Source organism: Euprymna scolopes, chromosome 32, assembly GCF_053919585.1.
Source record: "Euprymna scolopes isolate OS-2025 chromosome 32, ASM5391958v1, whole genome shotgun sequence".
NCBI lineage: Eukaryota > Metazoa > Mollusca > Cephalopoda > Sepiida > Sepiolidae > Euprymna > Euprymna scolopes.
The window spans coordinates 96,299,235-96,319,645 of NC_136513.1; the positions used below are offsets into that span (position 1 = coordinate 96,299,235).

Sequence of the window (20,411 nt, forward strand, 5' to 3'; positions counted from 1 at the left end):
ACACTCTTGAAAAGTCAGTATGTTATTGCCATACACCTTATGAGATGACTGCCCAATTTTTATGATTTCAAGTTCAAATGAACAGCTGCAGCAGGAATTGGAATACACTCTATTAAAGTCTGATTGCCACAGCAGATGAATTTCAAAAATTCAATGTGGACTTGAGCACACTTGAGAAGAATGCAATAAAAATAACACAGAAACGTATGGAAACTTTAAACTGCTTTTGGACCATCTTGCATGAATCGAGCATCAGTTTATGAGTGGTATGAGATTCAAGCAAGCCAGGGAGTCTGAAGGATAATGAGAGGTGGTAAGTAATGAAGTCAGAACACCAGAGTTGATTGGTCAAATAAAGAAGTTCATGGGTAAGGACCGTCGTGTGTCTTTAGAATTAATAAGTGCAAAGTTTGATGTCCACAAAATTATTCGCAAGGAACTGAAAATTCAAAAGATTTGTGTGAATGCACCAGTCCACAACTCCATCGTTGTCACAGACTATTTGATCAAAATAGGCATCAGGACAGTTCCCCACCCTCCCTATTGTCCAGACCTTGCTCCCTGTGACTTTTGGTTATTCCCTAAGCTCCAGGAAAACCTGAGAAGCTGTCATTATGAGACAATTGAAGAGATGAAAAAGGCTATGATGAGGGTCGTTGACATGCTCACATAAGAGGACTTCCTTGAGGCCTTCCAGAAGTTGTTGGAATGGTACAAGTGCATTGCAGCCGGAGGAGATTACTTCAAAGGAGACTAAAGTTTCATGTGTGTACCATCAATAAAAGTGCCTTTACGAAATAAGTCTGGAAACTTATTGAAGACACGTCGTATTTTAAATTGAGCATTTTTGTGAGTGTATCATATTTTCAAACTTAGCATGGCAGACGTACTGATGGACAGCGCCGATTAAACCAATGCTTGGACGTGTTTAATAAGAAAGAGAGAAGAAAAAAATCTAATTAAAACTATCATAATTGGCAATTAGAGAATAGCTAAAATACAAAAACAGAATTTGTCCGGATTTGCATAAAATGTTTCCCACACGGACCAGTTCTCTTTTTCAACAAGTAGACAATGTCTCTTACTATTATTTTTGATACATCGATAGAAATGCACAGATTTTCTCAGGCAAAAAATTCACTCCGTTTCGTTTGGGTGCGTTGGAGGAATACAGTTAAGAAGTTACGATTTGTTTCTTGTTTAAATATTTTGAAATGGTTGATTTGGTTAAATCTGTGGTAGTTAATTTTGTGCTGCTTTTTTTTTTTTTTTTGTTATTTTTTTCTTCGGCTCAAGTAAAAAAAAAAAAAAAAAAAAAATTAAATCATAAAATGTCTTCTGCTTAAGCGAAGACTCCTTTTTATTGACAAATTTTCTTTTTTTAACCGACTAAGATCCCCTTTATTTTACTTTCCTGACAAGGCTCTACAGACAAATTTATCTTTAGTTGACCTTTGACAACTAAATATTTTTGTTTACTAGCCAAGTAGAAAAGTTAGTAGCCAAAACCACGTGATTTTTGGAATATGACATCTTTGTTTCATGACGAGTACATACGCCATAAAAAAATTTCTGTATTTTTTTTTAAAGTGTAATTCTAAATAATCACTGAATTTTACGTTGAAATTCAAAAGTATAAACATTCAAATTTTTTCAGATATTTTTTAGACAGCCTTCATAAAAAAAAGAGTACCTTGTTCTATTAAACCTTTATTTGTTTAAATAATTTGACTTTTTCATTTTATTAAAAAACAAATAAAAGTTAAAATAACATTTTTCACTTAGAAATAACCTTTGGAAGATTGTCGGTAAAAAAATCACAATCGCCAAAAGATAAGCGTTTTATTAGTCGTTACTTAGAAAAAAAAAATCACTCGCAAATGCGACTGTTTCACTCGCAACGTAAAGACCTGTCTGAATGAAATCCCTTATACATGTATAAATAAATAAATAAATATCTTAATAATTATAAAATTCTGTGGATCGTTCGGGCGTGTTTGCTTGCTTGAATCTTGTCTTCGACGATCGGGCAATTCCATCTTTTAAAAAAGGGACGACAGGTGAATATATATGCTCATGGGCGTGGCTCAGAGGCTAAAATGAGGGTGGATAGTTGTATGTTTTGGTTTCGATTCTAGCTGATGACACCCAAGCTATATATATATATATATATATATATATATATATATATATATATAATTTTTTTAGTTTGGATCTCACTACTATATATTAGGTTCGATATAATAGTCAATAGAGAATTGTCTCTATAATAATAAATACGTAATGTCCATGGATTAAAATATCATACTTAAATGTATCTTATGACCAGGAAATGCCGAGCGGCCTGCTAGTTAATATACAATTAGCTCTATCTGTTATTGAGCACTATTATATAAACGCAGACACCTCCTTAACCTGTACTATATATATAAGTGACAATATGCCTTGTTTGAGGGTAACGATAAGAAAAAAAAAAAAAGGCCCCCCAGGATACTTGAATAAATATATTTCATTTTGATGAAAAAGGTACGAGGAAGGAGGTTCACATTCATAACCCTTAGTCAATGGCCCCGTTCAGCGCTTAAGTCACTGATCCGTCATGCAATGGTGAAAAAAAAACAAATGTTATTTCTTCAACGATATCGTTCTCTCTTCTTAGTGACCCATCTTTTTTCGTCTTTCTTTTCTTTATTAAAGGTTTGTCATCCGTTGTCAATGGACATGACTCTTCGTAAATACATTCTGCTCTCCTCTGCGTGACTATAAACCTTGTCACGTGGACATTCCTTGAATAGTTTTCTTTAATCTTTCTGTATGACACTGCCCCCTCTCCCCAAAGATTATTACACGCAATAGTAGTAATAGTAGTCGCACCTGTAGTAGTTGTCATTTTACCTGTATATTATTGTCTTTTTTTTTTTTTCGTTCACCTGGTTTACCTGCCCACAGTCTCGTTAGCTAGCTAAGTAGGTTGCTTGGCGAATTGAATTTTCTATCTACTCGGGCGACGTTTTACCTGGACCTGGCGACAAGACCAGCCAAATTGTTCGGACTCTTCCTTTATATATATATATATTTATATATATATATATTTTTCTTACCCCCAGCATGTTTTAAAAAAGAAGGGATATGATGAGGCAGCAGTACGCAGGTAAGAACTTGGGTACCTCCTCACCTGTTGAACCGCTTCTTTTACCCCCATCCCCCCCCACAATTTGTGTAAATGTTGACCCTCACTCCACTACCTTCCTCACTTTATTTTTTTCCTCACTTCTCTTAATCGTTAAATCTGTCTAACTCTTTTAATAAAAACTTTTTCTTTTCACGTTGGTATATGTTCTCTATAATCTCCGGAAGTAAAAAGTCCATGGGTCAATTAAGGACCCCTTTGAATATAGCTCGTTACTATCATTTGCTTTTCACTGTGTGTGTGTGTGTGTGTGTGTGTGTGTGTGTGTATATATATATATATATATATATATATATATATATATATATATATATATAAAAAGCTGAACGTTTGTGTGTGTGTCTGGTCACGAATAGGCTCCTATATGGTTGACTATTATAGAAAACTGATCACATATAATGATAGATGATGTATCGAGACACAGGGATGGGTATGTTTGATCTGGCATCATGATGATGATTCATTAAAATTGTGGGGTCTGCGTACGCGCCTGGTCCACAAAGTATGAAAATAAAAACTTTAAAAAGTAAAAAAAAAAAAACGTTTACAAGTGTTTTTGATATAGATGTACATAATAATACTTTGATAAGTATGTTTTAACTTAAACAGGGATGGCATGATAAAATTGTGGGGTCTGCGTTCGCGCCTGGCCTCCATAGAATGGAAATAGGCACAAACTTTAATAAAGACTTTTCATATCTATCTGCGTAAGTATACTTTGATAATTATGTTTCAGTTTGAAGAAATATGGTATAATAAAATTATGGGGTGTTCGTTCGCGCCTGACCTCCATAGAATGGAAATATGTCACAAAGTTTAACAAGGTTTTTTTTTAATATAGATCCACAGAATATTGTGATAAGTGTTTCAGTGTGAACAGGTATGGTATAATAAATTATGGGGTTTATCTATTTTATTTTTACTTTCATCATATTTTGCTTTGGTTTTGATACTCCCAAATTCGAAGCTATCTCTTTACAACCATTGCTTTTCATAACCTATCATACTTTCATAAATCAGAGTCCATTTTCTGTAGGCTGTTTTTGAACCCAGTCAACGACGGATACTTTTGCTAGTATATATATATATATATATATATATATATATATATATATATATATATATATTGCTTATTAGCCCATGGACTTGTACATTTTAAAAAAGATTTTTAATCGACTTTTTATATACTTTTAACCTCCCATCACTCGATACAATTTATTGTGCGTTTTACTTTCCATGTTCGCTCGTATTCACTTTCATCTCATCAACTCCATGAATTCCATATGGAGATGATTCACAGTCGAATCGAAAGTGCTCATGATAACTATAGAACTTTCATTAATATTTTCGATTTTGATAAAAAAAAAAAAAGAATCATAAAGCAAAGGATATCCATTGTATTTAATGTCTGCTTAAACGAAAAAAAAAAAATGCTGCCTAAATAAATAAATATATTTCATTAAATATATTTCATTAAATAAAATAGACATTTTTTTTGTCTATCATTTCTGTTTTTAATCCTTTTCAACAACTTGTTTCGAACAATTTATATAATTTTTTGTTTTTCCATATAAATTGTTCAGAACCAGTTCATTCGAAGAATTAATCTTACCCGTCCTGGGACGGGTATTTTGATATGTGTGTGTGTGTATGTATGTATGTATGTATGTATGTATGTTATAATTCCTGTCTGTTTACAAACTCCTCTTAAAGTTTGGAAATAAATCTTGGTGCTTCTACAGAACTGAACCGACTTTTGCCAAACTAAACCTAAAACTTTGAGTTAAAACGATTCAGTTCAAATATACAAGTACCTAAAGCATGATAACTATATATTCTGAGACAACGTCACTCAGGATATTTGGATAAAACTATTTTTTATTTGAATCAAATAGCGTTTGTCCATATTCACAGTTGGCAACGTTTAGCTACATTTTATTTATAACTTGAATCTGATAATAAGGATTAAAATTTTAATGAGGAGTTCAGCGCTTAGAACAAGAATACATAGTAGTCCCCATTGATTCCGAAGAAATGCGGGAGGGGCGGGGTGAATTTCAAAGAGGTTATGTCTCTTTACTTAAATTCTTCCCTTCTCCCAATTAATACTGAATACATCCTTGTGCCACCCCTCCCCTAAAAAAATAAATGTAAAAAATATAGGTATTGTTGCATTTGTTACCGTGCTGAAATAATTACCTTATTATTTAGAAAGTCATTCTTAATATGGGGAGGGGAGAATGTTTTGTAACTATTCTGTACTTTCACCTAACATTGTAATAAACAAAAGTATGGTAAAAATTGAATTTAACTTAAAAATACTATTAAAAATAGCACTGTAACAGATGCACAAACACCAAAATATAATATAGAGTTAGAGGTTGGGGAACATAAGGCTCCTCATTTAACACCAGTACGGTTATCTAAAATTGATTCCTGGTCTAAAATTGTATTTTTTTTCTTAAAGTAAAATCTTAGAAGTCTATAAATTTGAACTTTCATTAAAATCTTACCGATGATAGTCATTTTTTTTTTTTTTACTTTTTAAAATTTGGATTAAATTATCAAATGTGTGTTTTAGTCCCTTTGATGTTGCTTTGAAATTCTGTAAAAAAATAAAACAAAAAAAACAAAAACTTTTTTTTCTCTGTATAAATATAGTTTTTTTGTGTATCAAAAAGTTTTGGTATTTTTTATAGAATCACTCGCATTTCAAAACCGGGTTAGGAGTAATGTCAAAATCGTTCTCAAGGAATTCGAAAAACTCAAAGCCTCTTTAAAAAAAAAAAAAAGTCTATATCGAAGGGATTGTGTTTTTATAAAACTATCGATATTTTTGTTTTGTATTTTAAAAACTGAAAATCAAAATTATCTAACATATGGATGAGAACGAAGATGTTTTATCAAGCCTGTGCTATAATACAATTACTCAAGGAAAATCGTCCCTTTCTTTCCAAGAATATTATAAGAGGATTAAAAATGATATTATTTTATTTTTAAGGCAGTAGGGGATAGACGTTGCAGTACATCCATAAGATTTGTCACACTCTTAAACACAAGGTCGGTTCTTAATGTAGGAGAGCAAGCTACCCCTTAAGGGGGCACTTTGTATGAGACAAAACTAAGGATACAACAAATAGTTGTGATGGGGTCTTACCTATTTACTCATAATGGATTCTTCTTAAGGCTCCGTTCAGTCTTGACAGACTATGTATACCCACTGAAGGGTGCCTACATGTGAAATTATTGTAGAGTTGTGCAATCTCAACCATACCACTCCTGAGTTGGCACTATTTTAATTCCAGTTGCAAGTATATGAATTTAGGACGACTGTAAACAATGCTGAGATAAGCGGAGAGCACATATAACACCTAGTATTACCAAATGGTCACTCCTCTGGTACTAGCCAGACTCATCATTGCTTAACTTGACTTATCTGGTGAGAACCAGTGTGTCAACATGATTATATCGTATATAATGGATTTTTTGAATCATTATAAAAAACCTAAGTCTAATACTCTCGAGAGGGGGGGGGTGTATTCGTGATGGGACGATTTCAATATTTTTCCGATTCCGATACAATTACCGATTCTGTATTAAATTCCCGATTTCGATTCTTTATAAATCTCTAAATATTTAACTATGGACTAGAAATTTTTCCCGTATATCGTAAAAACCACTTGTTAAATGTGCAGACATTTTCTTAAACGTAAAATATAAACTATAATTAAAAGACTACAACTTTAGGTAAATGAATTTATTACAAGAAACTTGCAACAACTGTCAAAACAACAAACTAGTCAAAATCAAGCTTATTCTTTAAAAACAACCATCAGATCCCAGAAAATCATGTAAGGAAAAAGTCAAGTATTCAAATAGGACACGCATACATAACTCATTTCGTCATATTAAAAAATGAAGTATATCATATCATGAGCCTTATATGGTGAAACATTTCTTACTGAACTGTTATAACTTCTCATACATTCCTAAACACTTTTACATGGCAAAAAACTTGAAAGACCTCTTTGGAAAAGCAACACCCTAATAATATCAAAAAAGAGTTTTCAATCTATTCGATTCCACTTTATCAACTAAGCTCCAGCCCCTGTCCCATCGCCGCAATGTTGCATCACTGTGCCTGTTTTACAAATATTTTAATGGAATGTTCTGATGAATTTGCTTCACTTGTATCCCCTCGACGTACATATCCCCGACAAACCCGCTTAGCAATAAGATCTCATCCTTTCACTGTTGATGTCCCTAAATGCCAGAAAGCTTTCTAGTCTAATAGTTTCTTCCCTCGAACAGCTAGACTTTGGAATTTCCTTCCTGCTACCTGCTGCATGCTGCCTGGTTCCTTGGCTGTACTGATATGCAGAATTTTAAATGTAACAAACAAATATGTTGTTAATCTTTCCTAAACATGGCCCCAAATAGTAGCCAAGTTGTGATATGTTTTGTAAGGGTGAACATGAGAAAAAACAAAGTTCTTAAAAAGAGGGGATCTTTACCACGAAATATAAATCCCTCTCGAATAACTAATAACATCGAAACATCACTTGAATATTAAGTAGTGAAACCAACCTTAATAACAACCAAACATCTGAAGTCAACAAATATAGAAAACACATAAAATTTGAAAACAATCAGCTTAAAATACAACAAAAATTAACAAAAACAAAGCCCTTATATATACAGCATTAAATGACTCAAAGAAAGTCGATATGTTGATTAAACAAACCAACCATCAAAACCCGAGTCTTTCTTTATAAACTTTTTCCTAGAGCCACAACAAATCGTATACTTTGAATTATTTATTTGTTAAAAGTGAAATGACAAATTAGGTACAAGTTTTTCTAAAATGTGAGAAGAGGAGTCGGGGGTTCATCCTCTGTCTTACATTTAACTAGTCGCATTTTTACTCATTCATCCAAGCATCGTTCCTGTCATTCTTTACCCATTTGTGTACCACTTTCATTTCAATAGATACCGAAATACCACATTTACTCCCGAGACTATTTTATTTACAAAAGTATTTACAATCTATGAAAAATAGTGAAGTGGAAGAGAAAAAAAACATGACAAAAGAAAACGGAGCAAAATAAAGGCAGGACTTTAATTCCAGCCTTAATTTAAAGAATCTTCTTATTTACTTGCTCCCCCCGAGGGCAGAGTTAGACATAAGGTTAATTTTTAATGTGGGGAATATCTAGCTCTCCCAGAAGGAACCGGCCCTGTCGCTGGGGCATTAGAATACACCGACTGCCCCCCCCCCCTGCAGAGGGTAAAAGTCCCTCAATAGGGGTCCTGGATATGACCTTAAAACTATATCCAGTGGTGAGGCCCCAGTTTGTGGGCTTTGGGGAGTGTGGATCCACCCTTTAATTACCTTTGCTCCTAGGTCCACTCTAACCCAGAGTGGTAGTACCTGTTAGGGTCCCAACTATGGGTTAAATAGAAACCGACGTGGAAACAACAAATAAAAAATTTAAAAAATTTTTCTTCAAAATCTTTGGATTCGGCATTAAATAACCCGAAAAGGGTTGATATGCCGTAAAACAAAAACAACCAACCAACCAACCCAGAAGGAACAGTCTGAATTAAAACATAAATTAAAATTCTTGCAAAACACTCAGCATTGTAAGTTTAGGATCAAGTATAAGTGGAGTAATAATGGGAAAGGAGTGACACACTCCCCTACATTTGTGTAGTAGATAATGAAAAGGAAGCCTTTGGGTCGCTCTTGTCTAAGTTAAAAGAAAGGATTTTTGCTGTTTTATTGAAAATCTTCTCCACTGCCTAATCTTTTCCAATGTCCAATATGTTTTTTTTTTCTACAAACGGTCTTTGCCTGATCGTAAAATATGCTTAAATATATTTCAGTTCATACAAATTTCATATTACAGAACCAATTCTCTATTGAATATTGAATTCCATCTGATATCCAGTACTGATTTCCAAAGTTAAAAGATGGACTTGGGTGCCATCAGCTAGAATCGAAAACAAAGCATTTAACTCTCCAGTTGTGTTCCCTACCGTTTGAGCTATCGACAGATAGTTATTAAACCACTTCAAGCTATTAATGAATTTGTGCAAGCGTAAAAGTAATAGAAATATGTGGACAAGTTAAAATAAATATTTTGCATTTCAACTTGCTGATATGTCTGCATGCAGTGTTCATCCAAACAAGATTTCTTGTTATAAACTATCCTTGATGTATAATTACTATTTCCTGTTAATTTCGGCCCTGGATATGACCTTAAACTATATCCAGTGGTGAGGCCTCAGCTTGCGGGCTTTGGGGAGTGTGGAGCCACCCTTTAATTGCCAACTGCCAATTGCAGGTTCACTCTGACCCGGAGTGGTAGTACCTGTTAGGGTCCCAACTATGGGTTGAATAGAAACCGACTTGAAAACAACAAATATATTCTATTAAAAATTTTTTCTTCAAAATCTTAGGATTCGGCATTACATAACCTGAAAAGGATTGATATGCCGTAAAACAAAAACCACCAACCAACCTGTTAATTTCAATGTTATATGAGCAGTGGTTGAAGAGTTTATCGGTTAAATATTTACAGACACACCCACATACATACGTCTATTGTTTTATTTATATAGATATGAGTAAAAGTATTATTTTTGTTGTTTTTCGAATTCCAAGACTTGTATGACTTTTTATTATTAGGTCGACATTCCTGAAATTGTTGCATCTTTTATTTCACCTTTTTTTTTTTATATATAAAAAGAACATTTAAAAAAGAAAAGCTGAAAATCTTTTCTCCACACCTTTTTCTTAACCTAAAAAAAAAAAACAAATGAAGAAAGGACTTCCTCGAGAATTCATGTTCTTTTAAATAACAGAGGCGCGTGTGGGAACGTTAATGCCTTTCTTTTGGTTTATGAGCACAAATCGACCGTGATACTCGACTTTTGCTATTAAACTTTGATCCAAGTCTGAAATGATTTTTTAAATTAACAAATTTCAAAATCCCTTTAGAATTTCATAAGGTCACGAAGTTAAACAGCCATTTTCATGGCAGCCATTTTCGTATTGACAATGGATTAAGATGATCGAATTTGTATATTACTAGCCGTATCCGTGACCCGTTGGGTCACAACCACTAACGCTATTCGACTTAGATTTCATTTCAAAATTCATAAATTGTGACATTATAGGTAAAAGATAACAAGATGTGTGACATGAAAAGAAACTGGAAGTTTCCATCATTCCAATAATTATAGAATGAATCGAACTTTTGCACAAGAATTTCAAAAACTACCTAGCCAATATACTCAGTGAACCAGATACAAACAATTGCACTTGAAGAGATGATTAGAATCTTAAAAAGATCTTTCGGTTGGAATGTCTGAGGCAGTAGAGTCCCATCCCTCAGCTAAAGCAAAACAAGAAAATTAAAAAATAACATTAAAACATTTTTTTCTTGTATGACTAAAAATAAGAAACCTCTTTACTTCTATCTTGTTCTTTTTCATACAATCTAATTTATAAAATTCAGTATGTCTGTCTCCATTTATTTTTTTCAAAGTGCATCTCTGCCGAGACTCAAGGTCGCGGAGTGATGCAAAGTGGGTCATATGATTGCATTTTGTGAAGGGGTCAAAGTTGGAACAAATTGGAACTTAGTAGGTATAAGTTGACTTAAAGTGCTCTTGTACGCACGGCAAATATGCATTTATACATTGAAGTCGATTCATTTTTAACTATTTTTTATCTGATAATAGATCAAACAGTAAAAAAAGCAAGAGCGCTAAATGTTGTGATTTTGATTCCAGTTTTCCCCTTCTCATGATCAGCCATGCGCACTTTTCCATGCAATAATTTCATTTGGATATCCTGACTGAAGATTCTGGTTGTGCTTATTAGTATCTCTAATTCCTTGGTTTATACAAACAATTTCAGGTCATCCATGTACATTAGGTGGTTCATTCTTTCATCTGTATTAGTGAACTTGTATCCGGCTAGGCATTTTCTTAGTATGTAGTTAAGGGGCATCATGGCTATGATGAACAATAGTGGTGATAGGGAATCATCTTGGGAGATACCTCTTTGTATTTTAATTTCAGTTTATGTGTTGTCCATCAGCTGTCAGTTGAAGTTTCTATTTTTTCATTGTATTTTCTATTAAATTTATAATCTTACTTGGTATTTTCTACATTGTCAGGCATTCTATTATCCATGCTTGCGGGATTCTGTCATAACCATTCTTGTAGTCGATCTATGCCATGGCCAAATTATTATTGTTATTATATAAAAAGAAAAAAGACTTATTTCTTCACTTAGTTTACTTGAACTCTCCACGAGGGCAAAGTTATACACAATGGGAAAATTCAGCACTAAAAGAATGGGCACTCTGGAGTATAAAATTGTATCGAAATCGGGAAAAATATTGAAGTCATAACTAGTTGTTGTTATAATAATAATTATAACAAATTATATATAATAATAATAAATTATAATAACTAATAATAACTAATAATAATAACTAATAATAACTAATAATAATAACTGATAATAACTAATAATAATAACTAATAATAACTAATAATAATAACTAATAATAACTAATAATAATAACAATATAGAAAGGAAAAGACTTATGTTCTCATCTAATTTACTTCACCTCCCCACAAGGAGAAAATGCAGCACCTCAAAAATTAAATGTAATAAAAATTGCCTCAGTTTAGAAGGACCATTTTTCGCTAACTGAGGACAGGACAAAACAGACTAACCGTAGCACCAGAACAGATACTACATTTTGTTCTTAGCCAAAAGACTAATTTACTTAGCTTTAAAATCAATTTCAGAAATTCTGACGTCATCCATTTTTTTTTTTTTTTTTTTTCATTTGGTTTCAAGTTCCTCCCTAGAGGTAATCTTGTATGTTAACATCTGCCGGATGCTTGTCTCATCAAACAATGTCATATGATTGTGAGACAATCGCGGCTGTTGGGATTTCCTGAATTCTGTTTGTCTCCACATAACTGCCCCTCTTCCCCCCCCAGTGAGAGCCCCACCCTCCCTCCATATAACAATAATCTGTTATAAGAAGATTAAGAATTAAAAAAAATTTTTTTTTTGACTCAACTCAGAAAATTCTGTCCACACAGATTTGTTTGAACTCAAGTGTTTTTGTTGTCCATTAATCTCTGCCCCCCCCCACCTCCACCGTAAAACATTCACAGCAAAAACTCGTCTAGCTACAGTCACTGTACTGTAAGTAATTATTTCCTCGTCTGTGTACCTAAACCGAAATGAAATTTCCATGAGCAGAGTTTCTTTCCAAGAACTGTTCGTCTGTGAAACATCAATACTACAGGCTGTGCCCCAGTTGACCACAGCATGATCATTCCTGAGTTCAATGCTAGTAAATCTTGGCCAAGATCAAAGTGTAGTATCTGTTCTTCAGATGCGGCACTTCCATTTCTCGTTCTCTTTCAGTGGAGGAGAAATCCTTCACGACTGAGACAATTTTTATTTTTGTACCTTTTCTCCACATTAAAAAAACGACCCTGGTGTCTAACTCTGTCCCGTAGGGAGGCATTGTACCTATTTACAATGCCTCCCCACGGGACAGAGTTAGACACCAGGGTCGTTTTTTAACGTGGGGAAAAGGAACAAAAATTAAAAATTGTCTCGGTCGTGAAGGACTTCTCCTCCACTGCCAGAACAAGAAATTGAAGTGCAGTATCTGAAGAACAGATACTACACTGTGATCTCGGCCCAAAGATTAAGTAATCATTCTTTCTTTTGTTTTACAAAGGAGTCACCACTTATCAAGGCCCGGAGGCCACTCGAGGATAAGTGTTAATGAGTTTACGATAGTCAATGGGACAATATCATAGTAATCGTTAGTAGTGGAAATTTGGTAAATTGGATTAATTAAATGGACGGCTCATCATGAACTGGAAGATGACCATATTGTAGTCAGGTGGAAAGCAGGCAAACGGAACAAAGTTTCACAAACTTGCAGTTCTCAGAAAGAAGTTTTGTTCATGCAATCCACTTTTAGGTTTAGGCACAAATAAAGAATGATGGAAGTTATTAATTGTGGTTTCAGCTAGACGAGTGTTTTTTTGTGAAAGTTTGACAAGAGCGGGGGGCATAGATTTCAGCCTAGATATAACAAAACAGTGTTTCCCCATTCTGGCACAAACTATTAATCTTTGTCCTCGAGTGGCCTTTTGGCTTTGATAAGTAGTTAGTTGTTAGTAAAAAATATAAAGATAATATAAAGATTCAGAACCACTTCCATTTTCTTCCTCAAAGAATTTTATACATAAGGTATAAATTTTATCATTTGAAATCTAGTGGGCAAAGATTTCTTATTGTTATTTCTATTAAAAATGCTCGACAGAACTCCAATCTCTGATTCCTCCTTGCAAGATAATCACAGCAAGAACTCGTCTTACTACAATTGCAATGAACTTTGCCCGTCTTCCTCTATACATGCAAAGCATCAAATAGAATTTAATCCATTGATTTATTTTGTTTTATTTCACAAAGCATTTAAAATTTTGGTACTCCTGCAGTATTTTACCCACCGATTTCACGATCTTAGCCGAGCGTTGACGAACGCTTTCGGCGTTAACGCCGACGAAAGCCGAGAATTCGGAGCTACGGTGCAAGAACGCTAAAAGTATGTGAATTAGCAACAACATTACAAGGAAAAGATATTACACACACACACACACACAACAAAATGGATAAAATTAATACAAAAAATTTGGATAAAATAAATCACAAACACTTACCGTAAGTTTTTTTAAAGTAAAATAAATTTATTTTGTTGAATATTTTTGTTTCCGATAGCTTTTTTTTGGGGGGGGGGGTAAGCAACAGTAATAAACACTTCAATGTTTTTTTTTTTTTTTTTTTTTTTTAACAAAACGTTATTAAACAGTAACAACAATGTTTTTTTTTTTTTTTTTTTTTTTTTTTTTCTCAGTAATGTTTGTAGGGGGGGCACAACAATTACTGTTTATCTTTAGTTCAGACTGGAAGATTTTCTACTGACTGTAGAGGCAAAGTAGGGAGCAAAGGGTTTTCAGAGGATGTGGAAAGAAGCTCCTTCCCCAACCGGGTAGCCTTCCGCGATTTGATTTATTATGGAGACAAAAGGGTTGTGTCAAAATTTTTGTCTCCACATAAATTCGCATAAATATGTTTCCAACAGCTCCCGTTTTTTTTTTTTATCGCTAAATTAAATAGCTGAAATGAAAGGCTGTGTATTTTTACTTTGAACAATAAAATAACTGAAATGAAACGCTATGTGTGTAATTCCAATGAAAATTATTCGTCTGCTGCGCGTTCGTTTGAAGCGCCCTGATTGGTTGATAGAGTATCGTACCGCTCGCCATGTTACGGCGTTTTCCGACGGATGTCGATCAACGCTCGGCTAAGATCGTGAAATCGGTGGGTAAAATACTGCAGGAGTACCAAAATTTTATTTACTGTTCAATTTGTGCTTCTTGGTAAGGGGGGGGGCAGGAGCGACCCTGTATTTGGTGAAGTTGGTGAGGTAAGCCATAGTGTTAGGGTGTTAGCTCACCAAACATACCATCGGTTTTTCCTTAGTTCACCATTTACTTATTTATATCTACTTGACTCTGTTTAATAAAATGCTTCCTTGATAAAGTTTAAGTTTAAATCAGCACAAACCTGTGTTAATCATGTTTCTGTTTATTTCTTTCCGTACCTATGCAGCACAATCACGTTGACACACCGGTTCTCACCAGATCACCAAAGTTAAGTTGAACCTAGCCAGTACCAGATGGGTGACCATTTGGGAAGGCGAGGCACTATATGTACCACAAGGTAAAATACCAGGTTGGGAAACTGGCGTGGTCTATTCTTCTCTTGAGGTTGGATGGGACTCTCTTAAGCTGTGGTAGGCAAGCCATCTAGTGATGGCGTCATGATAAAAAATACTCTTCCTAGTCCTGGCGAAGTATCAAATATTCAACTATGGACAAGATTTGAATTACACGACAAACTCGTGTAGTGAGTTCAATCTCGGCTGCAGCCACATGTCACGTTTTTTCTGTACTTAAACATTCTGTTGTATACTTTTGTTCACAATAGAATCACTGCATATCGAGGCTCAGAGGCCACTCAAGGGTAAGGATTAATGAGGGTCAGATGAGACAACACTGATGATCAGTGATGATGGAACTTGAATAGAAATTTACTTAAGAGGACTGCTCAACAAGAACTTGTTTACGTTGAACTTGAAAATGACCATGTTATAGTCAACTGAGAAGCAGTTCTGCATTACTGTGTTCCACAGACAAGCAGTTCTGAGGAAAAAAAGCTTTAGTTTTAAACAGAAATAGAGAATACTGGTTGTAGCTAGGTGAGTGTTTGCTGTGAATGTGTAACAGTGCATATGAGCATGTGGGAAAGCAGCAGCAGCAGCAGCAGCCATAAAATGTGCATATGCAAATTAGGAATTGTGCATGAGAGGAAAAAAGAAAAAAGGAGAAAATGCACCACGTAGTCGAGAGAAGAAGAGTGTGTGTTGAAGGAGATCGGCGTATAAAGTCGAGGATGAGAATGGGTCGGCTGTGGCCAGCATGTGGTTGGAGGAAGGAGAAACGTGAGTCAGGCTAGATAGACATGTGACAGTGAGAGGCTTTTTAAGTTTTTGTCGATGAGAAACTAACGCTAATAAATGTTTTCGTAAAAAAGAAAAGATGCCAAACCAAATTTTTATTTATTTTTGTTTGTTTCTTTTTGACGATGCCAGACATTGTGGGGGTGGGGGGGGGTCCGAGAGAAATTTGAACTGTAACGAACATTGCAACATTACACATGTTTTAGAGGGGAGGGTGGGCCATAGATTGAAGCTCAGTCGAGCACCTGCCATGAAAATAATGATAGAGTAGAGATATGCTCACAACACCTATTCTGTCACGAAGAGGTAGCAAGGAAGAGAAAAGAGATATCATCCACCAGATTTATCCTTTGAACATTCTATTCCATGGACAGAGTTTCTTTCCCGGAATTTCTCATCTATGAAACGTTGCCATAGGATTGCTTCCCTATGTGTTACAACATGGTCTGGCTCAAATCCAATATCAACAAATACTTTAAATTATCATTTTAAATAAATTTGAACATAACAATAGAATTATGAGGAAGGTTCCATAAGTAATGCCTTCTATTTTTTATTCTGCCTAAATGGATCAGAGGGAGATTGCAAATTGGATTGTTATGATGACTGAACTTATGCATTCATGACTTAAAAGTTTCATCTCTGTTGCAGATATTGACAGTGTGTGACTAAAAAAGCAACCCCTGTCATGAATATACGTCAGAAGCAAAGATGCGTGATTGAATTCCTAGCAAAAGTGCATTAAAAATGGTGAAAAAATGTAGAAAAATAAATGTTGATGCACAAAAGGTTGTTTGTTTTAATGGTGGCACTCCCGTCTTCATAGCTCTCCAACTTTTTGAGTAAAAAAAAGCTCTAGGAGGTTTCATTTATGGAATGACTCTTGTACATTCCATTAAATTCATATGATGTATGTAATCTATATTAAATAGAGAACTATCCAACCTGTGTCTCGGCATTGCCTGGGAAAGTAAATGAACTTGAGCAATTCTATGCCCTGATCTATATTATAACAAGAATAAAGAGATTTAGTATGTCTAAGAAAAAGAAGAAAAAGAATTTTAAAAAATATTTAAATCATAAAAAATATTTACAGTGAAAGAAATTCTTTACTTTACTTTTTTTTTTTTAATCAGTTATTAAGCACCCCCTTCTTTGCTTATAAAAATGAAATTTGAATTAGTGTTGGGCTGATTAATCAGAATTAGGAATCAAAAAAAAAATCAGAACTCTTTGGAATATTGGAATTGGAAAAATGCGTCTACTTTTTCGATGTTAGTAACGATTTTTTTTTTTAATTGTTTACTTTTTTATTTGTTTATATTAAAAACTTAATTTTTTCACTGTTGGTACTAATAATGAGAAATATTTATTAATCTTGAAGTACTGATAAAATTAGAAGCAACTCTATAAGAGTATTTCTATGTTTGCAAAAATATATGCATATATTAGCTGAGTAAACATTCACCTTGCTTATATCGATATACCTTATTATTTTTTCCTTTCTTTATCATTATCAGTTATTATTAAGGTTAAGCATCTCTTTCTTTGCTCATAAAAATAAATTTGCCTACGTGATTATTGAAGTAAGCCGGACAAGTGTACATTCAGCTTTATAATATTGATATACATTATTGTTTTTTCCTTTCTTTATCATTATCAGTTATTATTAAGGTTAAGCATCTCTTTCTTTGCTCATAAAAATAAATGTGCCTACGTGATTATTAAAGTAAGCCGGACATGGACACGTGTACATTTACCTTTATTGTATAGATATAAAAAATATCAACCCAATAGGTCCCAAGTTTTTTTAATATATAAAATAATAGAAATAAAAGTCGGTGTTCATTTTAGTCATTTGTCTTCTAAGATCTTTCGATAAGTATTTATCATAAAAACAATGTTAGAATTTACGTGCTGTTTAATGTGACAACAAAAAATAATCCTGACATTGTAATATAGCGGATAACCAAATTCTTTTTGTAGACAAATGTTAATCACTTGTGAAACTTTTGAATGGAAATGTGATCGACCATGACACCATCTTTTCTAAGATGTTATCAGTGTAGCGATTAATGCAGACAGGATTATCGACCAAATATCAATCAAACGTTTGAATTCGAAATCTGCCATTGAAAATAAAAATGACAATGTCTACGTGATGGGACATGCTGTGTGATTGGCTTGATCGATTGTCTTGGATTATTGTCGGATTAACTTGAAACTCTAAATCTTTGAATTTTCACTTAAAAAAAAAACAGATATGCTATCTTTAAGAAAATGTGTTATACATGAAATACTCATTCACAGCCAGAAAATTTTGGTAATTTAACTCGAAACCTTCTTTTTGTTCTAACTCCTTTATTTACATTTTTTTTTTTATATTACAAAGGAGTCAGTACTAATTAAGGCCTGAAGACTACTCGAGGACAAGGGTTAATAAGTGCATGGTAGTCATTGGAGCAGTAGTGTAGTAATTGTTAGTGGTTGGAATTTGGTGTAATCTGATTATTTAAGGGGAGGCTCGGTGAGAACTTGTTCACATTGGACTTGAAGATGACAATGTTGAAGTCAGCTGGAAAGCAGGCCACCGTAACAGTTCCACAGGCAGGCATTTCTTGTAAAGAAGCTTTGTTCATGGAATCCACATTTAGATTTAGGGCACAGATAGAGAGTGATGGAAATTGTTGATAGTAGTTTTAGCTAGTGAGTGTTTGTGAAAGTTTGGCAAGGAGGTACCATAGATTGGAGCTATGGTGAACACTTGCCATAAATAGAGCAAAGAGAAGCTAGCAACGTCTCTTCTGTAAGAAAGAGTACAGAAAAGGGCATCATCCACTAAGTTTCAAAGTCGGTTTTAGACACTGTTAAGGCAGGATATGATACATTCCCATTACTAACGATTACTACGCTGTCTTCCGATGACTACCGTGCACTCATTAACCCTTATCCTCGAGTGGTCTTGAGCCTGACTATGTAAAACAGCAAAAACACAGTATCGTTAATATATTTATATGGAAGAATAGAATCGCAGTAATGTATCAGTTTATTATTATTATGCGTATTGTTAACCAGAGTTATTTTGATGAAATAAATTGCATTAATGTCTACTAGTAGGACCTGTGGAAATTCCACAGGGGACTCATTCATATGTAATATATTGATGTTGGCATTCTGTAGATGTTCAGCGTAAATAGAGACGCTCTGATATTATTGTAGCTCCTTTGTTAAAGTATTTATCTAAGCTAGCAGAGACGCATGGCGTAGCCAGGTCGTGAAGTATGCTTAAATATGATATTTTAATTCTTGCAGATTTTGTATATGTTATTATAGAGTCAATGTTCTATCGATTTTTATATGTTATAAAGTTGCGATTTCAAAAAAAAAAAAAAATATATATTCATATGACTTGGGTGCAATTGCTTGAATCGAAACCAAGATAAAAACTTATGAATATATATATATATATATATATATATATATAGATATATATATATAATTTGAGTTCCTTCACTCATAACTGAAACCAAAACTTATGAAGAATTCTTGCTAAAATTATTTATGACAAGAAGTGGAAGTACATAATTAAACGACTCTGATGTAAGCGTGGCACAGAAAATAACACACGCTATCGTATTAATATATAGATGTATTATTTCTAACTTTTTTTTATGTACAACTTTTAATAAAGCAGCGTTCTGACGTCTGTTGTTGAACACTATCTGACTAGCTTTATATATTTGTCGCTTTGCCTTGACATTATATATAGAGATTAATTCTCTTTCCGTTCCCATAACAATTCTTGGTGGCCTGGGAGGTTGAACACCAGATTGCAGGGTCAGAGATGACTTTTTGACTGGGTTGGAATCTTTCAACTGGCAATAATTATCACTTTCTATGCTTATGATTGCAGAAGCATGAAACACTAATGTTTGTTGGTGAAAGGAATATTTACTCATTAATAAAAATTAAATATATATATATATATACACACCTAAATATATAGAGAGAAAGAAGAAAATATTTACTCATTAATAAAAATTATATACATATAAAAAGTGGTGGCGGGTGTCTACTTAAACAGACATTCCGACGAGTTATTTACGGGCGTTGCTTCCATGGTCGAGTGGGAGAACTGTCGACTGTCAACACGACGGTTCTAGGTTCAATCTTTGGCTTGGAAGAGATGCTAGTCTAGCGGCACTGATGAGTTGTGATACAATGAAACAGGACTGTATGTCGATGACTACAAATATATTTTAAGCCCCCCTCTTTGGGTAGAGCACTGTCGTAAATAATCTCACCCGCTACTTAATTGGCTGAAAATGCGAAGCTCATTGTTTGTTTGTTTACGAACAGGCGATTTGAGCACTATAAAAGTGGTGGCGGGTGTCTATTTAAATAGACATTCCGACGAGTTATTTACGGGCGTCGATTCCATGGTCAAGAGGGAGAACTGCCAACTGTCAACACGGCGGTTCTAGGTTCAATCCTTGGCTTGGGAGAGATGCTAGTCTAGCGGCACTGTTGAGTTGTGATACAACGAAACAGGACTGTATGTCGATGACTACAAATATATA

At 34.1% G+C, this 20,411-nt stretch overlaps 1 protein-coding gene across 3 annotated transcripts in view; it reads left to right on the plus strand.

Annotated features, from left to right (window-relative positions):
• LOC145256514 (epidermal growth factor receptor kinase substrate 8-like) overlaps nt 1–20,411 on the plus strand; it is a 258,101-nt gene that overhangs the window by 154,831 nt on the left and 82,859 nt on the right. Inside the window, exon 1 of one of the 3 annotated variants that reach the window (XM_080115502.1) lies at nt 2,994–3,151. The exons of the other annotated variants lie outside the window; for them this stretch is intronic. Within the exon in view, the coding sequence (XP_079971628.1) occupies nt 3,130–3,151 (22 nt within the window). The 5' untranslated portion in view covers nt 2,994–3,129. Of the gene's footprint in view, nt 1–2,993; nt 3,152–20,411 lie in introns of those variants that run through there. 3 annotated transcript variants of the gene reach the window in all.